At 43.7% G+C, this 26,143-nt stretch overlaps 1 protein-coding gene across 2 annotated transcripts in view; it reads right to left on the bottom strand.

Moving 5' to 3' along the window:
* The window catches only part of mapk11 (mitogen-activated protein kinase 11), a 72,700-nt gene continuing 46,557 nt past the window's right edge, over positions 1 to 26,143 (bottom strand). For both annotated transcript variants that reach the window (XM_072241535.1, XM_072241536.1), the window contains 8 exons: positions 24,520 to 24,549; positions 21,389 to 21,436; positions 21,157 to 21,271; positions 16,233 to 16,304; positions 13,412 to 13,491; positions 10,342 to 10,420; positions 5,966 to 6,139; positions 1 to 302 (listed from right to left, as the gene is read on the bottom strand). In XM_072241535.1, the coding sequence (XP_072097636.1) occupies positions 229 to 302; positions 5,966 to 6,139; positions 10,342 to 10,420; positions 13,412 to 13,491; positions 16,233 to 16,304; positions 21,157 to 21,271; positions 21,389 to 21,436; positions 24,520 to 24,549 (672 nt within the window). In that variant the 3' untranslated portion in view covers positions 1 to 228. The remainder of the gene's footprint in view (positions 303 to 5,965; positions 6,140 to 10,341; positions 10,421 to 13,411; positions 13,492 to 16,232; positions 16,305 to 21,156; positions 21,272 to 21,388; positions 21,437 to 24,519; positions 24,550 to 26,143) is intronic.

Genomic DNA, 26,143 nt, shown 5'->3' with positions numbered 1-26,143 from the left:
TGACACGTAGCTTTTGGTTTATTAGTTGTTTACAGAAGACAGATATGCAAAAAAAGAAAACAAATTAACATTGAAGACAGTGAATTTCATTATGTTTTATGTCCGTCGGAGAAGTGTGGTGAACTGTAGCGAAGGTGGGATTGTGTACATAAAAAAGGGACTGTATTGTGAGTCAAGCAGCAGGCATGTGAAACAATCTTTTAAACTCTCACTGCAGACAGTTCACTCTCAGTTGTCCGTTTCCATATTTTCCGTTGTACATGGCGGCAACTCAAAGCTGTTGACCTCTTCAAACGCAAGTTCTGTGAACACAGAATTATTAATATTTCACATTACCTGCATTTACCATGCGACCATAAGATATAGGAGCAGAATTAGGCCACTCAGCCCACCAAGTCTGCTCCACCATTGCCTCCTCTCCGTAACCTTTGACACCCTTATTAATCAAGAACCTATTAACCACCGCTTTAAATACACTCTTTAAATTAGAGAAAACATTTATAGAAGAACTTCTCAAAGTGCAAATCACAAGAAGTTTTGTCTTTAAAATGCGGCAACTGGAAGAGCATAAAGAAGAGCATGTGAATTGTTGCCTGGAAACCGGGATTCAGGCATGTACTTGGGAGCAAAACAAACTGCTTACTTATCTACCCATACAGCACAGTGTAAACCCTTTCTGCCCTTTGAGCCACGCTGACCTAGAAACCCCACAACCCCAGTTAACCCTACACTGAATGTCCCAAAATCTTTCGAAGTAAATTTATTATCAAAGTACATATGTGTCACCACATACAACCCTGAGGTTCATTTTCTTGTGGGCATACACAGTAAATCTAAGAAACACAATAGAATCAATGAAAAGTCTGCACCAACAGAACGGGCAAACAAACAATCTGCAAATAAAATTTTGCGAAAATACAAAGAGAAAAAAATAACAATAATAATTATAAATCTGGCTGATGGAATGGAGATATGTCCCTAGCAAAGGAGGTGTACGGCGCTCTTTCCATCCAGTAGCCTGCAGGTCACCCTTGGGCAAGGTGAAGCACCTGCTTAACCCCTCCACTCCCTGATCAGGGTCATGTGAAGCCATGGGAGCAGATGGTGGATGGTCCATATCAAAAGTCCTGGTTATGTGACCACTGACACTAGGCAGACAATCTCTGAAGAGTATTGTTAATGGCTAGGGTTACCTGACTTGCAAAGACACTGCCCAGAAGGCGGCAATGGCAAAACCACTTGTGTAGAAAAATTTGCCAAGAACAACCATGGTCGTGAGACCATTATCGCCCATGTCATACAACACAGCACGTAATGATGATGATGAATAAATAAATAAATAAGCAATAAATATCAAGAACACGAGATGACATCCATATATTGTGGGAACAGTCAGTGATGGGTTGAGTAAATTTGAGTGAAGTTATCCTGTCCGGTTCAAGAGCCTGATGGTTGAGGGGTAACTGTTCCTGAACCAGTTGGTGAGGGTCTTCGACAGATAGTTTATGCTAGAGGTGGTGACATTACAGAGTGTATATACTACCCATTTCAAGACGGAAATAAATTTTCAATTTAGCAGGCTCTATTTTAAAACCGTATGGTTGTATTTCCTGTGGTTTTAAAATCAACCATTTAGTTTTGGTGCACTTTTCACAGCTAGCTTAGGTACGAGTTGCTCTCATTTACTAAAAAGTTTTCTTAGTCTCTTTCCCCTCCCCCCCACCTTCTTATTTTGGCATCTTTCCCCCTTGTTTCTTAGTCCCGAAATGTTAAATGCTTATTCATTTCCATAGATACAGCATGACCTGCTGAATTCCACCAGCATTTTGTGTGTGTTACTCTGGAGTTTCAGCGTCATGTTTGTACTTTTCCGTATACACACAGCAGCCAATTTATTAGGTACAAACGTGGAACCTGATATGGTCTTCTGCTGCTGTAGTACATCCACTTCAAGGTTGGGCGTGTTGTGCCATCAGAGCTGCTCTTCTGCACCCCACTGTTGTAATGCGTGGTTACTTAAGTTACTGTTGCCTTCTTGTCAGCTCGAACCAGCCTGGCCATTCTCCTCTGACCTCTCTCGGAGGTATTTTCGCCCACAGAATTGCTGCTCGCTGGATGTTTTCTGCTTTTCACACCATTCTCTGTAAACCCTGGAGACCGCTGTGTGTGAAAATCAGCAGTTTCTGAGATACTCAAACCCCGTCTGTCACCAACAATCATTCCATGGTCAAAGTCACTTAGATCACATTTCTTCCCCATTCTGATGTTCGGTTTGAACAACAACTGACCACATCTGCATGCTTTTATGCATTGAGTTGCTGCCACATGATTGGCTGATTAGATACTTACATTACCGAGCAGGTGTACAAGTGGCCACTGAGTGCATACACACAGAACTTAACTTGGCCAGGTGAAGTGTTATTAAAAGAATGGCAGAGCATCAGTCTATCACTGTAGTACACACCTCGCCAATGAGCTGTGAAGCCTACTTGTAATACAAAGAACTTCTGCAATATTCTGCCCTTTCTAATCTGCTGGACAATGAACTCTCTCTCCCACAATGAAAGCTTGTAGCCCTGCACAGGTCTGCTGCCACTTATGGCTGTGGAGGCCAAGTCACTGGGTATATCTAAGACAGAGGTTGATAGATTCTTGATTAGTCAGGGCGTGAAGGAATAAAGGGAGAAGACAGGAGATTAGAGCTGAGAGGGAAAATGGATCAGTCATGATGAAATGGCAGAGCAGATTCGATGGGCCGAATGGCCTAATTCTGCTCCAATATCTTATGGACTTACCTTTATAAATGGAGCAGTTCGGAACTTCTGGGCAAAGCTCCAGAATTTCACACAAGTTAAATACTGCTGACAAGACCATCGTACCCTATGGCTGGAACCCCAATGTGTTTTAGTGGTGGAATAATAATCTGCTCCCACTCAACTTGCACCAGGTCGGACCAGCGATCCCATTCACTTCAATGGAGAGGAATGACTGCGATGGAGAAGTTTCACATAATTTGTAGTTTTGACTTAACAGAACCAATTTAAACATGTTTAATTGTAATTGCGTTTCAAGTGTTTTCTATTTTTATATTAAAATTTAACTTTCAATTACATATTAGGACTTTATTCCCTGGAATGTAGAAGACTGAGAGGAGATTTGATAGAGGTATACAAAATTATGGGGGGGGGGGGGGCGTATAGATAGGATAAGCCAGCTGGTGGCGTAGTGGCATCAGCGCCGGACTTCGGAGCAAAGGTTCCTAAGTTCGAATCCAGCCGGCTCCCTTGCACGCTTTCCATCCGTGCTGGGTTGAGCGTCGAGCTAGCGACTTGGCCTCGTAAAAATAAGAAAACCTGCTAAAAAAAACGCCGTCATGATGGCGTCCCGATGACTCCACTCGGAGTTAAGGGCTTTCTTCTTCTTCATATATAGGATAAATGCAAGCAGGCGTTTTCCACTGAGGTTGGGTGAGACTACAACTGGAGGTCATAGGTTAAGGGTGAAACATACAATGTTTAAGGGGGACATGAGGGGAAACTTCTTCATTCAGAGGGCTGTGGGAATGTAGAACAAGCAAATGGCGGATGCGGATTAGCTTTCAACATTTAAGGGAAGTTTGGATTGGTACACGGATGTGAGGGGTATGGAGGGCTACGGTCCTCATGCAGGTCGATGGGAGTAGGCAGATTAATATTTTGGCATGGTCTAGATGGACTGTAGGTCCTGTTTCTGTGCTGTAGTGTTCTATGACTCTATGACTAGTTTTACAAACTTTGAGAGCTGACTTAAGCTGGGGTTGAGGTTTAACCGGCTCTTTATTCCTTCAAAAGCTACTGGTCAGTGGGCATCAACTACTGCTCAGTATTTATTATCTGTCTCCAAGCAATGAGGCGACCATTTTGAATTTCCAGGTGGACTAAACCGAGCAGTTGAAGAAGTGGAAAGCAAGATACTTTAGGAATACTTTAAAAGCAACAGTGCTTGCCAATATAAAACTTTTAAGTATATTTTATTTTAGCGATACAGCACAGGATAGGTCCTTTCGGCCCTTTGAACCACACCACCCCAGCAACGCTGACGAACGCAATTAACCCAAACCCAATCAAAGAACAATTTACGATGATCAATTAACCTGCCCAGTAGGTCTTTGGGCTGGGGGAGGAAACCAGAGCACCAAGGGAAAACCCACACATTCCACTGGGAGGATGTACAGAGACTCCTTACAGACGGCCCCGGAGTTGAACCCTGAACTTAGGAACATCCCCAGCTGTAACAGCGTTGCGCTAACTACGATGCTACCATGGCGCCCAACAGTCAAGTGTTGGGAAATAAACGCTAGCAATCTCTACAAGCTAATACCAGATGCAGGCCTGAAGCACTTTGGACCTATGGTGTGCAAGCTCTTTGGGATTATTTATTCAGCAGCCAGCCCTGAGGGTGAAATGCAGCATTTACAGCATCTCCCAAAGGTACCTGGAAAGGCTTCACTTTGTTGTAGAGTGGTTATATTTAATCTCAGCTACTCAAATACAATGTTTCCCAAAGTTAAGGCTTCAAATTTCTTCAGAGTATGTCTGGAATATAGTTATAGAGCACTTTAGCACAGAAACAGGCCCTTCAGCCCATCTAGTCCATGTCAAACTATTACTCTGCCTGCTCCCAACAACCCACACCTGGACCATAGTGGTCCGTTCCCCTCCCATCCATGTACCTACCCAAATTTCTCTTTAGTGTTGAAATCAACCCACATCCACCACTTCTGCTGGCAGCTCGAACACACTCACACCACCCTCTAAGCTCCCCTTAAATATTTCATCTCTCACCCTTAACCCTTAATTTAAACAATTAATGTGCTAGGATATTGCATACTAGGTCAAGATAATATATAATCTTCAGGTAGCAATGACTCAGCTTTAAAATTGTCAACATTGTTTTCGAGTGTCTCCGTTGTCACCTTTTGTGAGATGCCTGGCATTGAATGACACTGATGACTGAAATAACAGAAGAGGAGAGGGGAATAAATCTTATATGTGTGAAGTATAAGACTGGAATGCCTAAACTAGCTAAACTCAGTCAAATGTTATAGGGAGGAAGCAGAGAATGAGGTTCAGAGGGATAATAAATCAGCCATGATGGAATGGCAGAGCAAACTCGATGGGCCAGACGACCTAATTCTGCTCCTATGTCTTATGGTTTTTTGAATAATGAAAAGCATTGGAACCCCACCCACCCATAGACTGATTAGAAAGGCTGGCTCTGTTATAGGGGTCAAACTGGACACATTGGAGGCTGTGGTTGAACAAAGGACCCTACAGAAAATCCTTGCAATTCAGAACAACATTTCTCACCCTCTGCATGCCACCTTGCCTGAACAGAGGAGCACTTTTAGTAATAGACTAAGACAACTGTGCTGTTCCAAAGGGCGTGATTTGAGGTCATTCTCACCCTCAGCCATTAGGCTCTAGAATGAGTCAACCGATAGCTAGGGCAGTGATGATCGCCTCCAGTTAGACTGTATCAGCTAACTCATTTTTTTTTATTCTTTCTTACTTCTCTTCTAATATTTATAGTTGTATATCTGTGCACCTGTAATATTAATTTCCTTTGGGATCAATTAAATATTTATCTATCTATCTATCATCCTGTCCAGTTCTAACTTCTGGGTTAAGAACTTAGCAATTTTTTCCTATCAATGCAATTAAATCATCACATATGAAGCTTCCAGCTCAAGCAGTCATTCTTCACCTTTAAGCTGAGGCAACAAATATCAAAGTAATTTAACCGCAGGGAGCACCACAACCGAGTGACCACCACAACCAAGTGACCACATCCCTCAACATGGGACATTTTAGTCTGTGTGGCTGAGTACCCAACTGGCTGGTGCATCAGGAGATATCTTTACTTTTTGCTTCAAAAAGTGTGTCAAGACTTGGAATAATTCAACGCCAACAAAAAAAAAAATTACCTTTCCACTCCTCTATTGTCTTCTCCTTATTCTCTATTGATTCATCATAGGGTTCAGCTTCTGGTTCGTCTTCGGGGTCATGATACTGAGCAAAGTAAGGGTGAGTCAGAGCATCTGTTGCAGTTATCCTCTTATCAGTGTCAAGAATTAGCATCTTCTGAAGCAGATCTACAGCTATGATTGGAAGGACCAAGATCAACTATATAAAAGATACTGTATTCATACATTCTAGTTACCCCCGCACAATAGTCACATTTTCCATTCCAAACAAATCCCTCTAGAACAGGGGTTCCCAACCTTTTTTATGCCATGGACCAATACTATTAAGCAAGGGGTCAATGGAACCCAGCTTGGGAACCCCTGCTCTTGACTCCACCCGCTTGAAGATACAATTGTCTGGAGAAGAACAAACAGATTAGAATTCAGTCACTGTTGTTTAATCATCGGGGCAAAGGATCAGAAAAACAACATTTCCCGAAATGTTGACTGTACCTCTTTCTATAGATGCTGCCTGGCCTGCTGCGTTCACCAGCAATTTTTATGTTTTGTTGCGTGATTTTAATTTACCCTTTTCCCTCAGTGTAAACCAACAGCAAATCCAACACAAACACCAGGAAAATCCTCTCAAACCCCTTTGTGCAGTTTAACTACCAGGACGGTTCAGTACACGATCCTGTGCACCACAGACGATTCAGCATCACTGGTTTAGATAGCCTGCACCCAGCACATTGTACATTCAACAATTCAGGAATCAGAATTGGAATTAGGTTTCATATCATTGGCATTTGTCGTGAAATTCGTCGTCTTTGTGGCAGCAGTACAATGCAATACATAATATTAGAAAAAATGTGATTTACAGCAAATATATATATATTAAATAGTTAAATTAAATAAGTAGTATGAAATAAAAAAAAATTTAAAAGGATTGAGGTAGTGTTCGTGGGTTCAATGTCCGTTCAGAAATTGGATTTTGGAGGGGAAGAAGCTGTTCCTGAATGGTCGAGTGTGTGCCTTCAGGCTCCTGTACCTCCTTCCTGGTGGTAGCAATGAGAAGAGGCCACGTCCTGGGTGATGGGGGTCCTTCATGATGGATGCTGCCTTCTTGAGGCATCGCTCCTTGCAGATGTCCTGGATGCTACGGAGGCTAGTGCCCGTGATGGAGCTGACTAAGTTTGCAACTCTCTGCAGCTTACTTCCAGTATGTGTAGTAACCATCCCTGGCCCTTACCAGACGTCTTCCAGACGGGAAGAATAGCTTTTACCCCTCTGTCATCAGATTTCTGAATGGACATTGAACCCATGAACACAACCTCACTACTTTTTATTCTCTTTTTGCACTGCTTAATTTAAATACTTCTTACTGTGATTTACAGTTCCTATTATTATGTATTGCAAAGCACTGGTGCCACATAACAACGTATTTCATGGCATATACCGGTGATATTAAACCTGATTCTGATTCAGATTCAGATTCTGAGTGTCAATTCATGGTCCAAAAAGATTACAGTTTCTCTTATGGGATGTAAAAGAACAGTAAACAGACCAATTGTACAAACTACATCCTCAATCTCAACAACTCTTGTGAAACATCAAATGTTCCCTCTAACCTGCCTGGGTGTGTGGCCACACTGTAACTGAAATGCCCCCATGCATGTAGCCTTTGTTGCCATGCAGGAGGAATTTTCTTTTACATTGCAGTTTTATTGCTGTGGCACAGTTTTGAGGTCGTCTAACAACTTCCTGTTCAGAGCAATGGTTGGTCTGCCCCACTGTTAAAAAAAAGGAGGGGATGTTGTTCCATACAGGCGTCTGATGTTTATCTTGTTGCTTGAAAACCGCTGGCAGTCACACTGCCCAATTAGTCCTGCTGTTTAATGCACTCTTCCAGCAGCTGTGGTCCCACTTGTATAAATGCACTTCCAGTATCCACTTGATATGCCATTTATCTCACTGTTCAGTCTTAAGCATCTTGGCTACATACAGTGTATTTATATACATATACGTATACCGTATACACATGCGCCTTAGACTTTTGCACAATATGTTCAACTCAACAACCTGCAAATACGTTTTTCTTTCAATCATTTATGCCGTTAATTTATTTTTAATTGAGATACAGTGCAAAATAGGCCCTTCTGGCCCTTCGAGCTGCGCTGTCTAGCAATCCCCTGATTTTAATTGGGGGCCTAATCACAGGACAATTTACAATGTCCGATTAGCCTACTAACCAATACATCTTTGGACTGTAGGAGGAAACCAGAGCACCTGGAGGAAACCCACGCGATCACAGGGAGAGCATACAGGGAATCGAACCCAGGTTACTGGTACCGTAAAGTGTTGCGCTAACCGCTACACTACCATGCATTCCTATTGAATGCTACGATTGAATCTCTCCGGGTAGTACTTTCCATTTGCTGCATAACATACAGGACTGTGCAAAGGTCTCAGCCCCCAGCTATATATACGTGCCTACGACTTTCGCACAGTCCTGAATTTCTACCAGCACTCTAACTTTTCAAAGCGTTTCTGCTTTTGCAGGGTGTGAGCTGAGTTTCCCTATACCATTAGAGGGCGTAAAACCAGTACTGTCTGTGAATGAGCAGGTCAGTCAGCTGATGGGGTCTGTGCCGCCATTGCTGAAGATTTACATCCTGCAATGTAAAATAACAAAAGGAAGCTACCTGCTGGGGTCATCTATTGTGTCTGGTGCTCCCGATGCAGCCTCCCCTTCATTGGTAAGACCTGTTATAAGTTAGGGGACCACTTCGTCGAGCGCCTCTGCTCCATACACCAAAAGCGGAACTTCCCTGTGGCCAAACATTTTAATTCCCATTCCCATTCCGACATGCCAGTCTATGGCTTCCTCTTGTGCCAAGATGAGGCCACCCTCAGGGTGGAGGAGCAACACCTTATATTCCATCTGAGAAGCTTCCAACCTGTTTACGCAAATATCAATTTCCCCTTCTGGTAAAAAGGTATTTTCCCTCCCCCTCCCCCTCCCCTCTTCCACTATTCCCCACTCCGGCCTCTTACCTCTTCTCACCTGCCCATCACCTCCCCCGGGATCACCTCCTCTTTCCCTTTCTCCTGTGGTCCACTTTCTTCTCTTATCATATTCCTTCCTCTCCAGCCCTTCACTTTTCCGACCCACCTGGCTTCACCAATCAACTTCTTCCCCTCTCCTCACCATTTTTATTCTGGCATCTTCCCCTTTCCTTTCCAGGCCTGAAGAAGGGTCTCGGCCCGAAACGTCCAATGGTTATTCATCTCCATAGACGCTGCCTGACCTGCTGAATTCCTCCAGCATTTTGTGTGTGTTGCTAAAGGAGACTATCCTAATCTGGAAGAGTTCTCTCGAGGACACTGAGGCCCTCCGTTGTTTGTGGTCAACTAAGGATGTTATGTCCTAGCTGTTTATGTGGTACGCAAATCAGTGCACAAGCCAGTACGATATGGAGAGCAGACAGCTGCCCATGCAGCAGACTCCCCTCTCCACGCAGCTGATGAATCCAAAGGAACAGGAGAGATCGATACAGTTTAGCACCAGCAGCATTGCAGGAGTTGCCAGTCAGCACTGAACTCAACATAGGACTGCCCTAGGGACTGCAGCTCCAGATTTTACCTCAGAATTTACTCCCAAACCCTTCCCCGTGAGTGGCTATAGCCAGTGGAGGTTTAAGATCAGAGCTTTCCTTCTCCTAGGCAAGCTGCCAACCATGGCTGACAAGCCCCATATGCCCGGAGCAACTGGTTTTAAGGCACCGGTAACCTGCCTTTGCCCCTTCTCCTGTCAGTAGAAACAGTTCCATCAGGCTTACTAGCTAAGCCACTCGTGAAGGCCAGGAGCTGGACTTGGTTGTCAGATGCTATTTGAGATGCACACCATTGGGAGCGTTTAATAGGTAGTGGGAGCTTGTCCCCATTACCACCTCCGGCTATAACGATCTTAAGGGATCTCTCGTACTTTAGTGAAGCCTAAATGCTTTAATCTACCATGGTAGATAATGGTTTTACAGGTGCCAGCATCTAAAATATATACAGTACTAAACTTGATATAAAAATGTTACACATATCTTTTCTGAATTATGACGTGATTTTCTGCAGACTTAAGTTACATCCACATTCCATTATATATTTCTGCAATTATGTATGAAGCACATGCCATTCTGAAAGTGGTAACAGTTACCCTCTGGAATGTTACAACTAGGAAGGCTTGCTACATTTTCTGCTGTGGATTTTCAACTCAGCATTTTTGGAAGGGCCAAGTCCAATACTGTAACTTTGTTCCTATGACAGGAAAGAGACATTACAACTGTAAACCACAACGGTTAACCTTCTGCAAAGTACTTTGTTCGATTTAAATGTAGAGGTCTTACCTAAAGGATTATCACCATTGAATAGCTCTTTCAAGTCTCGTTGAGGCATGTATGGTAAAGATTCAATGTATTTTCTAGCCTGTGGAGTTGACAATGACAGATTAGAATTTCCGGAAGAAAATCTACAGTACAAAGTAACTAAAATACTGGAGCCTGAAGACACACACTCAATGTTTCAGGACGTTTCTTCCCCTCCGTCATCAGATTTTTGAATGGACAATGGGCCCATGAACACTAGCTCACCGCCTTTCCCTCTCGTACTACTTATTTAGTTTTTATATACATTCATTGTAATTTGTAGCTTTTATTATTCTCTATTGCAATGTACTGCTGCTGCAAAACAAATTTCATGACATACCCCAATGATATTAAACCTGATTCTGATTATTGGGGTGGGAACCCACTGCTGTGAGAAATGTCCCAACCTGCAAAAATATTTCCCCTATAAAATGCTCAAACTTGGTATGAACGCAGACACTTCAGTGATCATTCAAGGAATCAATGCCATTTGCCCAAAGAGCTGAAGTTGCAAACTGAATTGGTATTTTTTCCTGAAACTGTAATTTGATCAAAACCCAACAATATGATCATTTAGAACTTTAGAAATAATTTTAAAATCAATCCTTTGGAGTTATAAATTTAACTCTTCTGACTGGATGGCCAATATTACAATTTACATCACTTTCAAAACCTATGGCCCTATTGCCCCTTGTATCTATATAAATAAAATCTGTTATTTCAGTGCCATGGAGTTTCCTGAGGTATCTGGGTTCCTGTGAACTGTGAGTGTTCTGTCACTGCTCGAGCTGAAAGTCTCTTTGCATTGACTGACACACACAAAATGCTAGAGGAACTCAGCAGGCCAGGCAGCATCTGTGGAAGGGCTGAGACCCTTCGGCAGGACTGGAGGAAAAAAAGATGAGGAGTACAGTTAAAAGGTGCAGGGAGTTACATTGAAGCCACATTAACGACTGCATTGGTGCTGCTTCCTGCACCCATGCGGAATTCATCGACTTCATCCACTTTGCTTCCAACTTCCATCCTGCCCTTTTGAGGTGTATTTACTTGGTCCATTTCTGACACCTCCCTCCCCTTTTTTGATCTCCCTGTCTCTCCTTCTGGAGACAGCTTATCTATTGATGTCTATTATAAAGCCAAGGACTCTCACAGCTACCTGGACTCTCTCCTCCTACCCTGTTACTTGTAAAAACACCACCCCCTTCTCTCAATTCCTCTGTCTGTGCTGCATCTGCTCTCGGGATAAGGCTTTTCATTCTGGAACAAAGGAGATGTCCTCCTTCTTCAAAGAAAGGGCTTTCCTTTCCTTCACCATCAATACTGCCCTCAACCACATCTCTTCCATTTCACGCACGTCTGCTGTCACCCCATCCTCCTGCCGCCCCACCAGGGATAGGGTTCCTTTTGTCCTCACCTACCACCCCACCAGCCTTCGCATCCAGCACATAATTCTCCGTAATTTCCCCCATCTCCAACGGGATTCCACCACCAAGAGCATCTTTCTCTCCCCCCCGACTTTCCATTTTCAGCAGAGATCGCTCCCTACGTGACTCCCTTGTCCATTCGTCCCTCCCCACTGATCTCCCTCCTGGCACTTATCCTTGCAAGCGGAACAAGTGCTACACTTGCCCCTACACCTCCTCCCTCACTACCATTCAGGGCCTCAAACAGTCCTTCCAGGTGATGTGTCACTTCACCTGTGAGTCTGTTGGGGTCATCTACTTTGTCGTGTTCCCGGTGTGGCCTCCTGTATATCGGTGAGACCCAAAGTAGATTGGGAGATCGCTTCGTCGAGCACCTACACTCTGTCCACCAGACAAAGCAGGATCTCCCAGTGGCCATACATTTTAATTCCATTTCCCATCCTATTCTGATATTCCACTGTCGCGATGAGGCCACACTCAGGTTGGACTTAACACCTTATATTCCATCTGGCTAGCCTCCAACCTGATGGCATGAACATCAATATCTCAAACTTCCGGTAATGCCTACCCCCTTCACCATTCCCCATCCCCCATCCCCTTGTCCCTCTCTCACCTTATCTCCTTGCCCGCCCATCACCATCGCCTCCCTCTGGTGCTCTCCTCCCCCCTTTTCTTTCTTCCAGGACATTCTGCCCTCTCCTATCAGACTCCCCCTTCTCCAGCCCTGTATCTCTTTCATCAATCAACTTCCCAGCTCTTTACTTCACCCCCCCACCCGGTTTCACCCATCACCTTGTGCTTCTCCCTCCCCTCCCTCCACCTTTTAACTTTAGTCTTCATCTTTTTTTCTCCAGTCCTGATGAAGGATCTTGGTCTGAAACGTCGACTGTACCCTTTTCCATAGATGCTGCCTGGCCTGCTGTGTTCCTCTGGCATTTTGTGTGTGTTGCTTGGATTTCCAGCATCTGCAGATTTTGTCTTGTTTGTGGTTGCACTGACTGAACTGGGTTTGGTTGGGGTAACTCTTGCCTTTTACTAGTCTTTCGTTAATGATTATATGCCAATAATGACCAATTACGAAGATCATAATACATTAACATGAATTGAGGATATGCCTATTGAGAGTGTGGAATGAGCTGCAGTGCAAGTGATGCATGCAAGCTCTTTAAGAGAAGTGTGAACAGGTACATGGATGGTAGGGGTATGGAGGGCTATTGCCCTGGTGCAGGTTGACAGGACCAGGCAGTTTAAATTGTTCAGCATGGACTGGATGGGCCAAAGGGCCGTTTATATGCTGTAGAACACAGAAGAGTGCAGTACAGAAACAGACCTTTTGGTCCTCAATGTTGTGCTGAACCAACTAAAAAGCAAATCAAAAACACCCAAACACTAATCCCTCCTACCTTCACAATGTCCATATCCCTCCAACTCCTTACATCCATGTGCCTATACAAAAGTCTCTAAAGGCCTCTAATGTATTTGCTCTACCACCATACTGTAACTCTACGACTGTGAATAGACAACAACTCTATCCACTCTTCAACATTTCAGCACCTGTCAACTGAAAACAGAAATGACCACGTCTAGTTGTCAAACAGAAATCTGTGTAGATTTAAACACTAACATACATGTTCGGAAGATATTTTCTTCAGCAACTCTGAACTTGGTGTTCCAACAACTTCCATTATTCGCTTCAGTTGATCAATATCTGTATGTTATAGGAACGATAAACTTCCTACTGATGAGCCTAGCATAGCAGCCTAAATTTGATCGCAAAGTGAATGTGGATGAATATTATACTACACAGTTTGCTACAGTCAACTGTTATCTATTTCGCCATTTACATGGGGATAATTGTTAAATACAGTACTGTGCAAGTCTTCGTTACGTAGCTATAGCTAGGGTGCCGAGGATGTTCGCACAGTACTGTAGTAATTTCAGGTATTGCACTGCTGTCCCAAAAGAAAAATTTCATGACATATGTGAGTGGTAATAAACTTGATTCTGATGTGGGTCTCTATTGTGGACGGAGTGTGGGAAGGGGGCAGGGAGATGGGAATCATTTTTGGGAAAAGGGGAAGGGAGAGGGAAAGCACCAGAGAGACATTCTGTAATGATCGATAAACCAATTGTGTGGAATCAAATGACCTTGCCTGGTGTCTCAGGGCTGGGTGTGTCGGCACCTGTGCCACCCCTCCACCCTGGCATTCCTTCTCTACCACCTGTCCCACACCCCTCCCGTGGCACTCCACCCTCACCATTCCCAACATCCTTTTCTCCCAGCAGATTTACAAACTCTCTCTCCGCCCCTAGCTACAAATATGTGCCTCAGACTTTAGCAGAGTAGTATGTTCAAGCGGAGGATGGACAAGTACATAGGCTATCAGGGGAATAAAAGACTTCACTGAGAGACTGGGCAAGGCAGGAGACTTCAGAGCAGCATCAGCACCAGCACGGATAGGTTGGGCAGAACGGCCCACTTCTGCTCCATACTGGACATCTAAGGATGGAAGGGGAGTTCATGGACGTTAATTGAAAGAGGATTTCCTTTGCCATGTTTTCTGGGTTTAGCTTTAAGATTAAAGCTGCACAAGGAGAGAGGACTTTGTACATGGTTGGTTGGGAGATGTTTCCCTTCCCAACTATGTATTAGATTGGATTCATCTTAAACAACTGGCGGATACTTGCAAATTCTTGTGCTTAGTGAGTGAATGCCTACAAATTGAAATATTAGGCTGAGATTGTCATGAACAATGATATGGAAGTCATTATGTATGATAGACATGATAGAGGTATACTAGATATTAAGAGGAATAGATAGAGTGGACAGCCAATGCCTCTTCCCCAGGGCACCACTGCTCAATACAAGAGGACATGGCTTTAAGGTCAGGGGTGGGAAGTTCAAGGGGGATATTAGAGGAAGGTTTTTTTACTCAGCAAGTGGTTGGTGTGTGGAATGCACTGCCTGAGTCAGTGGTGGAGGCAGATACACTAGTGAAATTTAAGAAACTACTAGACAGGTATATGGAAGAATTTAAGGTGGGGGGGGGGTATATGGGAGGCAGGGTTTAAGCGTCGGCACAATGTTGTGGGCCGAAGGGCCTGTGCTGTGCTGTACTATTCTATGTTCTATGTTCTATTTATGAAGCTGAAGTAGAGAAAGTTACTGAATCTGGACCTAAAAAGTAGTTTTGTTTTCCAAAGGGGTAAAGGTACGACCGGGTCATACAGGGTCAGTCAACGGAGATGATTACTCCAGCTTTACAGGCAGCTAACAAAACTAATATCTATTCTATTAATTACACTTTTTCTGGACTACAATCACTGCCTGTAACTTCCCTCTGGGAATCATGCTTTTAAACCATCTTTATGACCTGTCATCTTTGTGGAATTCAGCAAACTGGACTCTCGAGAATTGAGAGCAGACTTGGGGCAGGATTGAAGCGACTTACTTTCAGGTACTCTGCAGTTCATGTTCTGTGTGTTATTTGTTCACTTTTTTTTTACTGATTGCATGATTTGTTGTTTTTTTTTGCACATTGCGCATTTGATGGTCTTTGTTACGTGGGGGGTTTTAACGGGTTCCATGGTGTTTCTTTGTTTTGTGACTGCCTGCAAGAAGACAAATCTCAAGGTTGTGTACGGTATATATACTTTGAACTTTGAGACCCACACAGATCCTGTGAGGAACTCAACTCACAGCAGCTAGCAGACAGCCTCTGGCTAATGGTCCTCCTCTTCAAACTTTAAAAGTTCAAAGTTCAAAGTGAAATTATCCAAGTACATATATGTCACCATATACAACCCTGAGATTTATTGTCTTGTGGGAATTCTCATTAAATCCATTACAGAATAATAACCATAATATAATCAATGAAAGACCACACTAACATGGGTGTTCAACCAATGCACAAAAGACACCAAATTGTGCAAAACAAAAGAAATAATAATAATAATAAATATGCTATACATATTGAGAACATGAGATGGAGTCCTCGAAAATGAGTCTATAGATTGTGGGAACACTTCAACGATGGGGCAAATGAAGTTATCCTCTTTGGTTCAAGAGCCTGATGGTTAAGGGGTAATAGCTGTTCCTGAACCTGCTGGTGTGAGTCTTAAGGCTCTTGTAGCTTCTTCCAGATGGCAGCAGCGAAAAGATAGCATGGTCTGGGTGGTGGGGGTCCCTGATGATGGATGCTGCTTGCCTTTGGCAACACTTTGTGTAGATGTGCTCAATGGTGGGGAAGACTTTACCCATGATGGATAAAATCCACCTCACCTGAGATCATGACTGGGATCTTGGCTGATGGCACACACACCCAACTGATGTGTGATACATATACACTTCCAATGACCTGACATTTCAACTTCTTTCAGGAGCACATTCAGCTTCCATTCTCCACTCTAAAGTCAGAAATAGGACAAGATAACATTTTTCAAGGATACAGTCGGTTCCTGGGAAAAGGGCTTTTCCTTTCAGCAACTCTGCCATAATGCAGCCAACAGACCAAATATCCACTGGGAAAAAGACAAACAAAGGTGAAAATATATGAAAGTACAATAGTATTATCATAAATATAGTGTTACAGGCTGGTCATCAATAATCACTGCTACCACTTAATTAACCATCAAGACATTGAGAGCTTAAGATTCAGTACATTTTTTTTAAAAATCACACTGTATTTAAAAAAACATTCATAATTGATTATGCCTCTGTGAATGGGTTGCTTATGCAGCCTAAATTTGCAGTACATTTTGGGCAGATCTTTGTCCCAAGTATCACAATGTGTGCTGGCAATGTCGGAACCCAAGTGCAGAGGGAAAGTCTAACTCTGAATTAGAGACGGCGATGAGAGTTTATTCATAATAATTCCAAAAGAACACCAGTGGCTTAGCCGAGTGACACCCTGAGAAGTAATATTCTCAGAACTAGGACCCCATGATTAGCTCTAGTCTTCTTAAATAATACAAATAACCCATAATCCCACAGCCTGACAAAATAAACTTAACAAGCTGAAACAGAAGGCACCAGGAGACTGCATTACAAAGTCACTCATGAAAAACACAAGGAACTCTAAATAATTAACACCCTTTGTTAAACAACAATAAACCATTTCAGGTGCTCTAAAAACCTTTAAGCCCAACATGCTCTGGCACAGGCCCGAAGAACTCATTGTACCTCCTCTGCTCTCAGTAACTGAAATGCCCATTGCCCAAAATAAGAATATGACCTACAAAATGGATCTTTTAACATTCAGATTTCACATAAAACACACACACGCACATATAAAGGTGATTTTACCTGAGTTAGAATGCACTGGTGATAATTTCTGGGTGTTAACAGATTGGTTCAAGCCTTTCATATTGGGATTTTGCCAACCACATGCTCAAATGTTAGTGTAAATCAAGTACCACACTTGTCTTTCTTTGCCACCAGTCACTGGAACCATTAGGTGCATCATTGGACTGGTGTTACACACACAAACAAGAACTGCGACAAAGTTAGACTGAGATCAGCAATGTAATTCCCATTCCAGGATCTGCACTGTGACATCGATGTCTTGAGTACAGCCCCTGCCAGCCTTGGTGTTTGCTGTTCAGGATAATGGAAACCTCATCACTAGCTGCTCCATTACTGACTGCAACCTTTTTGGGAGCCATGGCAGCATGGCTTTTAGCACATCGCTGTTGCAGCTCAGGGCGACAGAGCTCGTAGTTCAATTTCAATGTCATCTGTAAGGAGTCTTGTATGTCCTCCCTGTGGAGCGTGAGAGTTTTCTCCGGGTGCTCTGGTTTCCTCCCACAGTGCAAAGACGTACCGGTTGGTAGGTGAAGGGCTCATTATAAGCTGTCCTATGATTATGCTAGAGTTAAATCAAGGTCTACTGGGCAGTGTGGATCAAAGGACCTGTATCTTTAAATTAAAAAAGGCATCCGTTAGTCTTGCGAGACCATGGATCTGCGCCTGGAAAGTCTTCACTCTCCAGGGCGCAGGCCTGGGCAAGGTTGTATGGAAGACCAGCAGTTGCCCATGCTGCAAGTCTCCCCTCTCCACGACACTGATGTTGTCCAAGGGAAGGGCATTAGGACCCATACAGCTTGGCACCAGTGTCGTCGCAGAGCAATGTGTGATTAAGTGCCTTGCTCAAGGACACACACGCTACCTCGGCTGGGGCTCAAACTCACGACCTTCAGGTCGCCAGTCCAATGCTTTAACCACTTGGCCACGTGCCCACATCTTTAAATAAATAAATCAATTTAATTTAATTTTCTGCAGTCACATTAGAGCTGTATGTTGCATCCTCTGCCCGTTGATCTCCCTGCAACACTCAACAGAGTGCTGCCACTTGTATCACTGGACTCGATCAGGCATATGACTGACTGTGATTTCTCTCAAACCAAAGCTCCCTATTTCTGCCTCCTCAGCAGTTTTCTCTACAATAATCTTTAATGCTGCTTCTCTCTGCTGTCACAGCAAGAGGCCTTTAAGATCTAATGTGCTTCCTGGCGGTCAGTGAGACAATGATGCCACAGTCGCAAGTGTTTCATGCAGCTTCCAACAGGATCTGCACAGTTGCATTTTAGCGTGATTCTGCATGCAAACCATATTGGTGTTCTTATTAAACTGGACCTTAACTAAATTCCATTAATTTTGCAGGGCTCTATCTGGGCGCTGTATAATATGTCTTAATTTTAATTTTGATTTAGCAATACAGCACAGAAAAGGACTTCTGGCCCTACAAACCCTGCTGCCTAGCAACCCCTGACAACCCCAATTTAACCCTAAGCCAATCACGGGACAATTTACAATGACCAATTAACCAACCCAATATGTCTTTGGTCTGTGGGAGGAAACCAGAGCACCCGAGGAAAAGCCAACATTCCATGTGGAGGATGTACAGACTCCTTACAGAGGATGCTGGGATTGAACTCCGAACTCCGAACTCCGATGCCCCGAGCTGCAATAGTGTCATGCTAACTGCTATGCTGTTGTGGGTAATTCCAGACTTCTGGCTTTGGGTTTCCCCCAAAATTACCTCTAATTGCTGCTGCTTGTCTCTAAGATACGGCTTTTAGGAAGTGAAGAAAGGAAATCTGCAGTCTGGGTTGAGTGTTGTAACCTTTGTCACAGTGATAAAATATAGTGCCTTTACCCAATCACTCTCACTAACAGAGGAATGTTAACACTGTTCCCTCTAAACAGTGCGGGTGCATGTCCACGCAGTAACTGAAATGCTCCTGTGCACATAGCCTTTGTTGCTGCGCAGCTGGAGTCTATATGTTTTTAGCTGTAATAGTGTCACATTAACCCTTTATGCACCCAATCAGGGTGAAATCTTTTGCACTGTCATTTTAGGACTTTAAATCCTTCCTTATTGGAAGATCTGTGTGGAGGGGTGAAAATACATCTCTATCAAAGGAGGTGCAAGGCATTCCTTCCCTCTGCTAGTCTGCAGGGAGCAGGTGGTGGATGGTTGTATGAGAAGCTGATGCATATCGCATCCTGGTTACACCACCGCTGATGGCGGGCAATCTCTGAAGAGTATTGATAATGGCTGGGGTCACTCATCTTGTAAAGACACTGCCCAGAAGAAGGCAATGGCAAACCACTTCTGTAGAAAAATTAGCCAAGAACAATCATGGTCATGAGACCGTGCTGGCCTGTCTTACATCTGACACGGCACATAATGATTATGATGATTTGAGGATCCCCATCTCACCCAAAGACTTTCTGTTGCATTCCTATCTGAGTTGTATTTTGGTTATGCCGTTGAAACATGGGCACTCTGTCTCACAGTGCATTGGTCTCTTTCAGCCAGCTATACTGTTTGAAGATTATTTATTCAAAAAGTTTTATTTAAAGTTATCAAATAGAAAAGAGAGAGAAGAATCATCCCCCTATATAATTAAAACATACAGTACTGTGGAAATGTCATAGGCACATTTTATATATATGTGTGTGTGTGTATATATATACATATACACATATATATGTGTGTATGTGTGTGTGTATACATATATATATATATACATACACACACTTTTGCACAGTATTGTAAGCTGGTCTTATGTCATTTCCTGCATGGGTTAATTTTGATTTGATCTGAAGCACATGGTGGAAAGATATCGATCTCCATCCTCTCTTTACTTACCCTTGAAACAACAATATCTGAGTTTTAAATCCTTGTTAATATTGGTAAACATTTATTTTGATACAGTACTGTTGGAATGTATGATGTCTCCAGGGAGGGGTGGCATCTCTGGTGAAGGAGCTTGTCGTGTCCAGTCCGGGGCAGCTCACTCACCTTTGGTCCCCACCGGACACTCAGCTCTCACTTCTGCCTCCAAGTAACTGTTTGCATGCGACAGCGACCACACCCAAGTACACCGCTTCAAAAGGCTTCAAAAACAGGTGAGGGCAGCCGGTGGCCTCATATCCGGTGAGACAGGGAGAAGCCTGTCCCAGCACGTGAAGTCAGCTCTGGCAGACTGGGTGGACAAGACCCACAGTGAGATCCAACAGCCAAGTACAGCAAGACTCCGTGGAGAGTGAAGGGCATGACAAGGCATGGTTACCCACAACAACCAAGGAAAACCCTAGTTTGTGATGCTTGGTCATACCACTGGATTCAGACTTTGAGCTCGAGAGAGTGGAACTGCCCTAGTGCAACAGGTTTTCCACTTTAAAAACTCTCCCATACAGGTTTTCTGTCATCGTTGGACACGATGGACAACCACCATTCTGTTCAAGACTTCTACACAGTATTGTATATTTAAAAAAGAAAATACATAGACTGCTCCCATCCCATTGAATCTCATTATAATGAGATCGACTGTGACATGCTGGGAGGCCTACAATACTGCAAATAAAAGTTGCTGGTGAGCGCAGCAGGCCAGGCAGCATCTATAGGAAGAGGTACAGTCGACGTTTCGGGCCGAGACCCTTCGTCCTGCGTTCACCAGTGACTTTTATGTGCGTTGCTTGAAATTCCAGCATCTGCAGATTTCCTCGTGTTTACAACACTGCAAAGGTGAGTTGGCATGAACTCATTTATGCTGTCAAACTGACAACTTCATTCACTCTAATTTTAGAACAGAAATCTGCCAAGGAAGGAAAAAATGTATCCACATTGCTCTTTGTTCTTGTAGCTGTACCAGACTTCCTACCTCTTTGGGAGCTTACAGTGGGAGGCTCGATCCGAGAAGGGGGTGTCTGATCCCAGAGCATCAGCCACTAGAAATATGTGTGCGTGAGGTTTGAAACGGCACTGATCTAATACTATACCACACAAACTGTAACATGACCTCGACACTTCAGCAACCCTTCAGAGGCTGTGGAGAGATTCCACCGGAGTAAATGCATTTCTACCTGTCTGATTATAATGCATCCAGTTTAACATTATTTCTGGAGCTCGATACCACCGCGTCGCTACGTAACCGGTCATTTCATCATCAGTCTGCCGAGCCAGCCCAAAATCTAGAATCTATAAGACAATATTATATTAATGTATAATGACAATATGTATATTACAATGAAACATTGGAGTCAGAAAAAAAAATGTTCGTTTCTAAACATATTTCAATTATTATGTTGCATTTACCCTTAATTCACAATCCTCGTTTACTGCTAAATTACTTGGTTTCAGGTCCTGCAAAGAAAAAAATAATATGAGTATTTGTATCTAATTCAAGACATGGTTTGCATAAACAAGTTCGTACAATAAAGGGTCTGCAAAGAGTTCTTCCTCAGTGTATTTTTAGCCAATTCCAGTTTCATTATCATCAGCAAAGCTTGTAGCGTAAGTAATAGACTTTTGGTTCTGATTTTTAAGTAGATTTATTTTGGTTGTGGGTTGTACAAGGTGCCCAGGGACGGGCAGCACCTCTGGTGAAGGGGCTTGTTGTGTCCGTTCCAGGGCTGCTCGCTCACCGAACACTCAGCGCTCGCCTGTGTCTCCAAGTAGCTGTTTGCGTGCGACAGCCGCCACACCCTGGCACTTCAACAAGCAGGCTAAACCAGGTGAGGGCAGCCGGCGGCCTCATACTCCGGAGAGGTAGGGGCACGTCTGTCCTAGCACGCGAAGCCAGCGCCAGTGGACTGGGCGTATCAGATCTACGGTGAGATCCAATGGCCAGGAAGCCCGTACTGTCATGCTCTGTGAGAGCGAAGGGCACAACAAAGCACAGAAGGCGTGATGGTCATCCACTGCAGCTGAGGAAGATCCCAGGTTGTGATGCTGGACCCGGACTTCTGAGGTCGACAGAGTGGAACTGCCTCAGTTCAACAGCTTTTCCACTTTAAACACTCTCCCACACAGGTCTCCTGTCATCATCGGACAACCACCATATTTTGGTTGTAATATTTAGCAGTTTTGATTTCATAACTGCAATATTATTTAATCAGACACTAAAGAGAATCACTGACTAGAATCTGATATTAATTAAAACATTACTTTACAGCCATCTACCAAGCTTCAAAGTTACCTGCACTAATTTTTAGAAGCAGTATACCGAAGGCCTGACCTATAAAAATCCAACTCAATGTATATTCTCCCAGACCTTGCTCTCAGCTATAGCGTTCCTAACTCTTTACCAGGAAACAATATGGAGATCACTCAAACAAAAAAACCCAAATTCTTCAGGTAAGATCAAACATTATGAACCCTGTGTACACTACTTCATTAACACCCCCTTTCTTTTCTTTTGTTAGACTGCCGCCAGTTCTCCCACTGATTAGCTTCCCCCCACCCCCACCCCCACTCTACCGGGACTGCATTCAGGCAAAATTTTGTCACAGTTCACTGGCTGGTAACAACGCCTATCACCTATTTTGACATCTCTGGGTCTACTTCCTGAAAGTGCTCATTGTAGAGGCCAAAAGATTTCACGTTATTTTGGGGGAATTAATTATTTCCAAATACAGACAGTTCTCGGGTATAGAACCCTGATGTATCCTGACAGTCCCCTGATTTAATCTACCTTGCCATGCTTGTTATCAACACATTGCGTTGGAATTCCTCTGCTAGGCGGGAGAGGGGGAGGTGGTAAGTTTGTGGAAACTTCTGGAAGGACAGATGTTCCCCCCACCCCCCCACCTCCCCTTGAATCCTGACGCAGCAACAGGAGGGGTCAGAGGATGACACTTGGCTGGATATTATTTGGTTACATTGATGGGCACCCCAGACAAGGACAGCAGTTGGTGAGAGTCTCTAAATCAATTGGCTTGTCAGGCTATTTCAAAGGAACATTTTGGCCTGAGACCCTTCTGCAAGACTGAGAAAGAAGAAGGTGCCAGAATAAAAAGGTGAGAAAGGGAAGAAGGAGGGGCCCCAGGGGAGGAAGTAATAGGCAGGTGAGAGGTAAAAGGTCAGAGTGGGGAAATGGGGGGGAGGGGTGGAATTTGTTTACCGGAAGAAGAAAGTGATACTCATGTCATCACGAGCGGGCCATGGACTGATGGGTTAGAACGGGAATGGGAATGGGAATTAAAATATTTGACCACTGGGAACTCCCGTTTATTGCCTTCCAGTTAAGTTCCTTCCCCCTCCCCCCAACTTTTTATTCAGGCCTCTCCCCCCACCCCTTCCTTCTCAGTCCTGAAGAAGGGCCTCAGCCCGAAACATTGACTATCTATTCATTTCCACGGATTCTTCCTGGCCTGCTGAGTCTCTCCGGCATTTTGTGTGTGTTGCTTTGGATTTCCAGCATCTGCAGAATTTCTTGAGTTTCAAAGGAGAATGGGAGTCAATCACCACCTTGCTAGAAAGTCTAGCTCACAATGGGAATGGATGATAGAGTCTCTTCCTTGCAGAACTCTGGTGAAATATCTGTGTTTTTACAGGAATCCAGCGGTTCTGTCACCACAATTACAATGGATTTTCATGACAGAGTTTCATACAATAAATTGAATTTAACTTCCTCAGTGTCACAGAAGGATTTGCATTTGTGTCTCTTGTTTTTGAACTGATGGTCCGGGAATACCTCTGCTGTTTCTAAGTTCCACATCGTCCTACCTCCTGCACTGTACACTGTTAAAAGTTTGGCATTTGATATATCGGAGCTGGGATTCGCAAAACATTCTATGTCAGGGTTACACCCAGAAACACCCCAAGACTGTTTTCAAAATGACTGGGATATTAGTCTTCTTCTGAAAGGAGCTTTGCAGAATTCTTCAAAAGCTGGAGCTACCAGGTATGTCATCAACTTCAGGACAGTCCTTTGTCAGCCCCTACTAACTGGCTCCTGAGCTACGTCAGGATCGGGGCACAGGTCACGCTGAACAGATGACCTGACTCCATAGATTACAGGGTAGAAGTAACTTTCAACAGTAGAGATTCTCCAGAAGCCCCCACAGGTTCACTGCAAGCGTAGAAAGCTTTTACCCAGACATTGACCTCTGATGCCTGGTGGTCAGGGATTCTAGCCACCTCAGCATTGCCTGAAGAGCTGCTGGAAGTCTCAGAACAGAGTATTAGTTTCAATAAGCAAGGTTAAGATTCATCATTCTCTCTCATTTTTTACAGCTGTGCAGACCAACCGTTGCTCTGAGCAAAACATTTTTACACTGCCTTTTCTTTGTCAAGTGCCTGGAAGGCCTCTTTGTTCCATGGGTTCAAAGATGTATTTGATTGCCCTGTGTAACCCAATTTGGTTCCTATGAAATCCTTCATATACTGCACTTTCTTTAGAATATCCTTCATTTTTGGAGTGCATGTAAGAAATCTCTACTTACTCTGTGGATGATGCCAGCAGAATGGATATACTAAAAGAAAGAAAAGAGAAAAAACAGAATTATTAACCAAAACCTCATTTGATTGTTCATTTTTGAAAATTGAGCATAAAACCACTAGGTCTTCTTTGTAGAAATCAACTATTTGTTTCCACATGAGTATTCTGTTCAAAGAAATGAATGAAAAGATCTTGATGAAGGGTCTCAGCCCAAAATATCGACTGTTTATTCCCCACCATGGATGCTGTTTTAATTTTAGAGTTCCCCAGCATTTTGTATATATTGCAAAACGAGCTTTGCTTTTTGTGGGGTTGGGAGGGGGGACAAATGGGAGAGAGAAGGAAGGACGGAGATCAAGGGAGAGAGCAGAAGCTGACAGAACGAGACAAAATGTTTTTTGCTGGTGATTAATATATATTTTGCAACATTTGCCTTACAGACAGTTGCTGTGGAATGCAGAGTTTAACAGGCTACAGATAGGGTTCCAGAGGAAGAAATGGAACGTATTGGCCATGGCCAGGTAGTGACCCTAGTGTGGGCCTCCATCCACGTTCCCAACGGCCTAGGATGTGGGTCTAGAATGTGCTTTCCCATAAAAGAGGAAATCTGCATGGTTCCTGGAGCTGTTCCAATGGCTTGCGTCAGAGCAACTCTGCTGGGGCCCTGCCAACAGTCCGAATATCCTCACATGTTTTTCCAAGTGACTTAGAGGAAAAAGAAGAAGAAAAAAAAATCAAGATTACACAGCAGAATTAACTTTCAATTGTAGAGATCTCCAAAAACTCCCTTGGGTTCTTTGCAAGTATAGAAAGCTTTTACCCAGACTATGAGCTGCTAAGAACATTCATGCCTGGTAGTCGGGGTCCTGAGGAAGTGTCTCAGCCCAAAGCGTCGTCTACACTCTTTTCCATAGATGCTGCCTGGTCTACCGAGTTCCTCCAGCATTTTGTGTGTGTTAGTCAGGGATTCCAGCCACCTGCACATTGTCTGAAGAGCTGAGCAAGTCTCAGAACAGCCACCGACGGAATATTTGGTTCTTAATAAAACATACAAAAGAAAATTCCAGCCGCATGGCAACAAAGGGTATGTGCGTAAGAGCATTTTAGTTACTGCGCATAGAGGGAACAGTGTTAACGTTCCTCTGTTACTGAGAGTGATTGGGTAAAGAGACTATGCTTTATCACAGTGAGAAAGGTTACAACATTCAGCCTAAACTGCAGATTTCCTTTCTTCACTTCCTAAAAACCATCTTAGAGACAAAAAACAGCAATTGGAGGTCATTTTGGGGTGGTGGGGGGGAACCGAAAGCTGGAAGTCTGGGATTACCCATGATAGCATAGCGTTTAACTTGACGCTCTTACAGTTTGGAGCATCAGATTTCAGAGTTCAATCCCAGCCTCCTCTTTAAGGAATCTGTACATACTCCCCGTGGAATTGTGTGGGTTTTCCCTGTGTGCTCTGGTTTCCTCCCACGGTTCAAAGACATACTGGTTAGTTAATTGGTCATTGTAAATTGTCCTGTGATTGGGTTAGGGTTAAATTGGGGTGGTTGAAGGTTGCTAGGCAACACTTGTCGTATGGCTGGAAGGGCATATTCTGTGCTGCATCTCGAAATAAAATAAAAATG

The sequence above is a fragment of the Mobula birostris genome, chromosome 23 (assembly GCF_030028105.1).
Source record: "Mobula birostris isolate sMobBir1 chromosome 23, sMobBir1.hap1, whole genome shotgun sequence".
In the NCBI taxonomy this organism is placed as follows: Eukaryota; Metazoa; Chordata; class Chondrichthyes; order Myliobatiformes; family Myliobatidae; genus Mobula; species Mobula birostris.
This window is presented reverse-complemented; position numbering and strand designations above follow the sequence as displayed.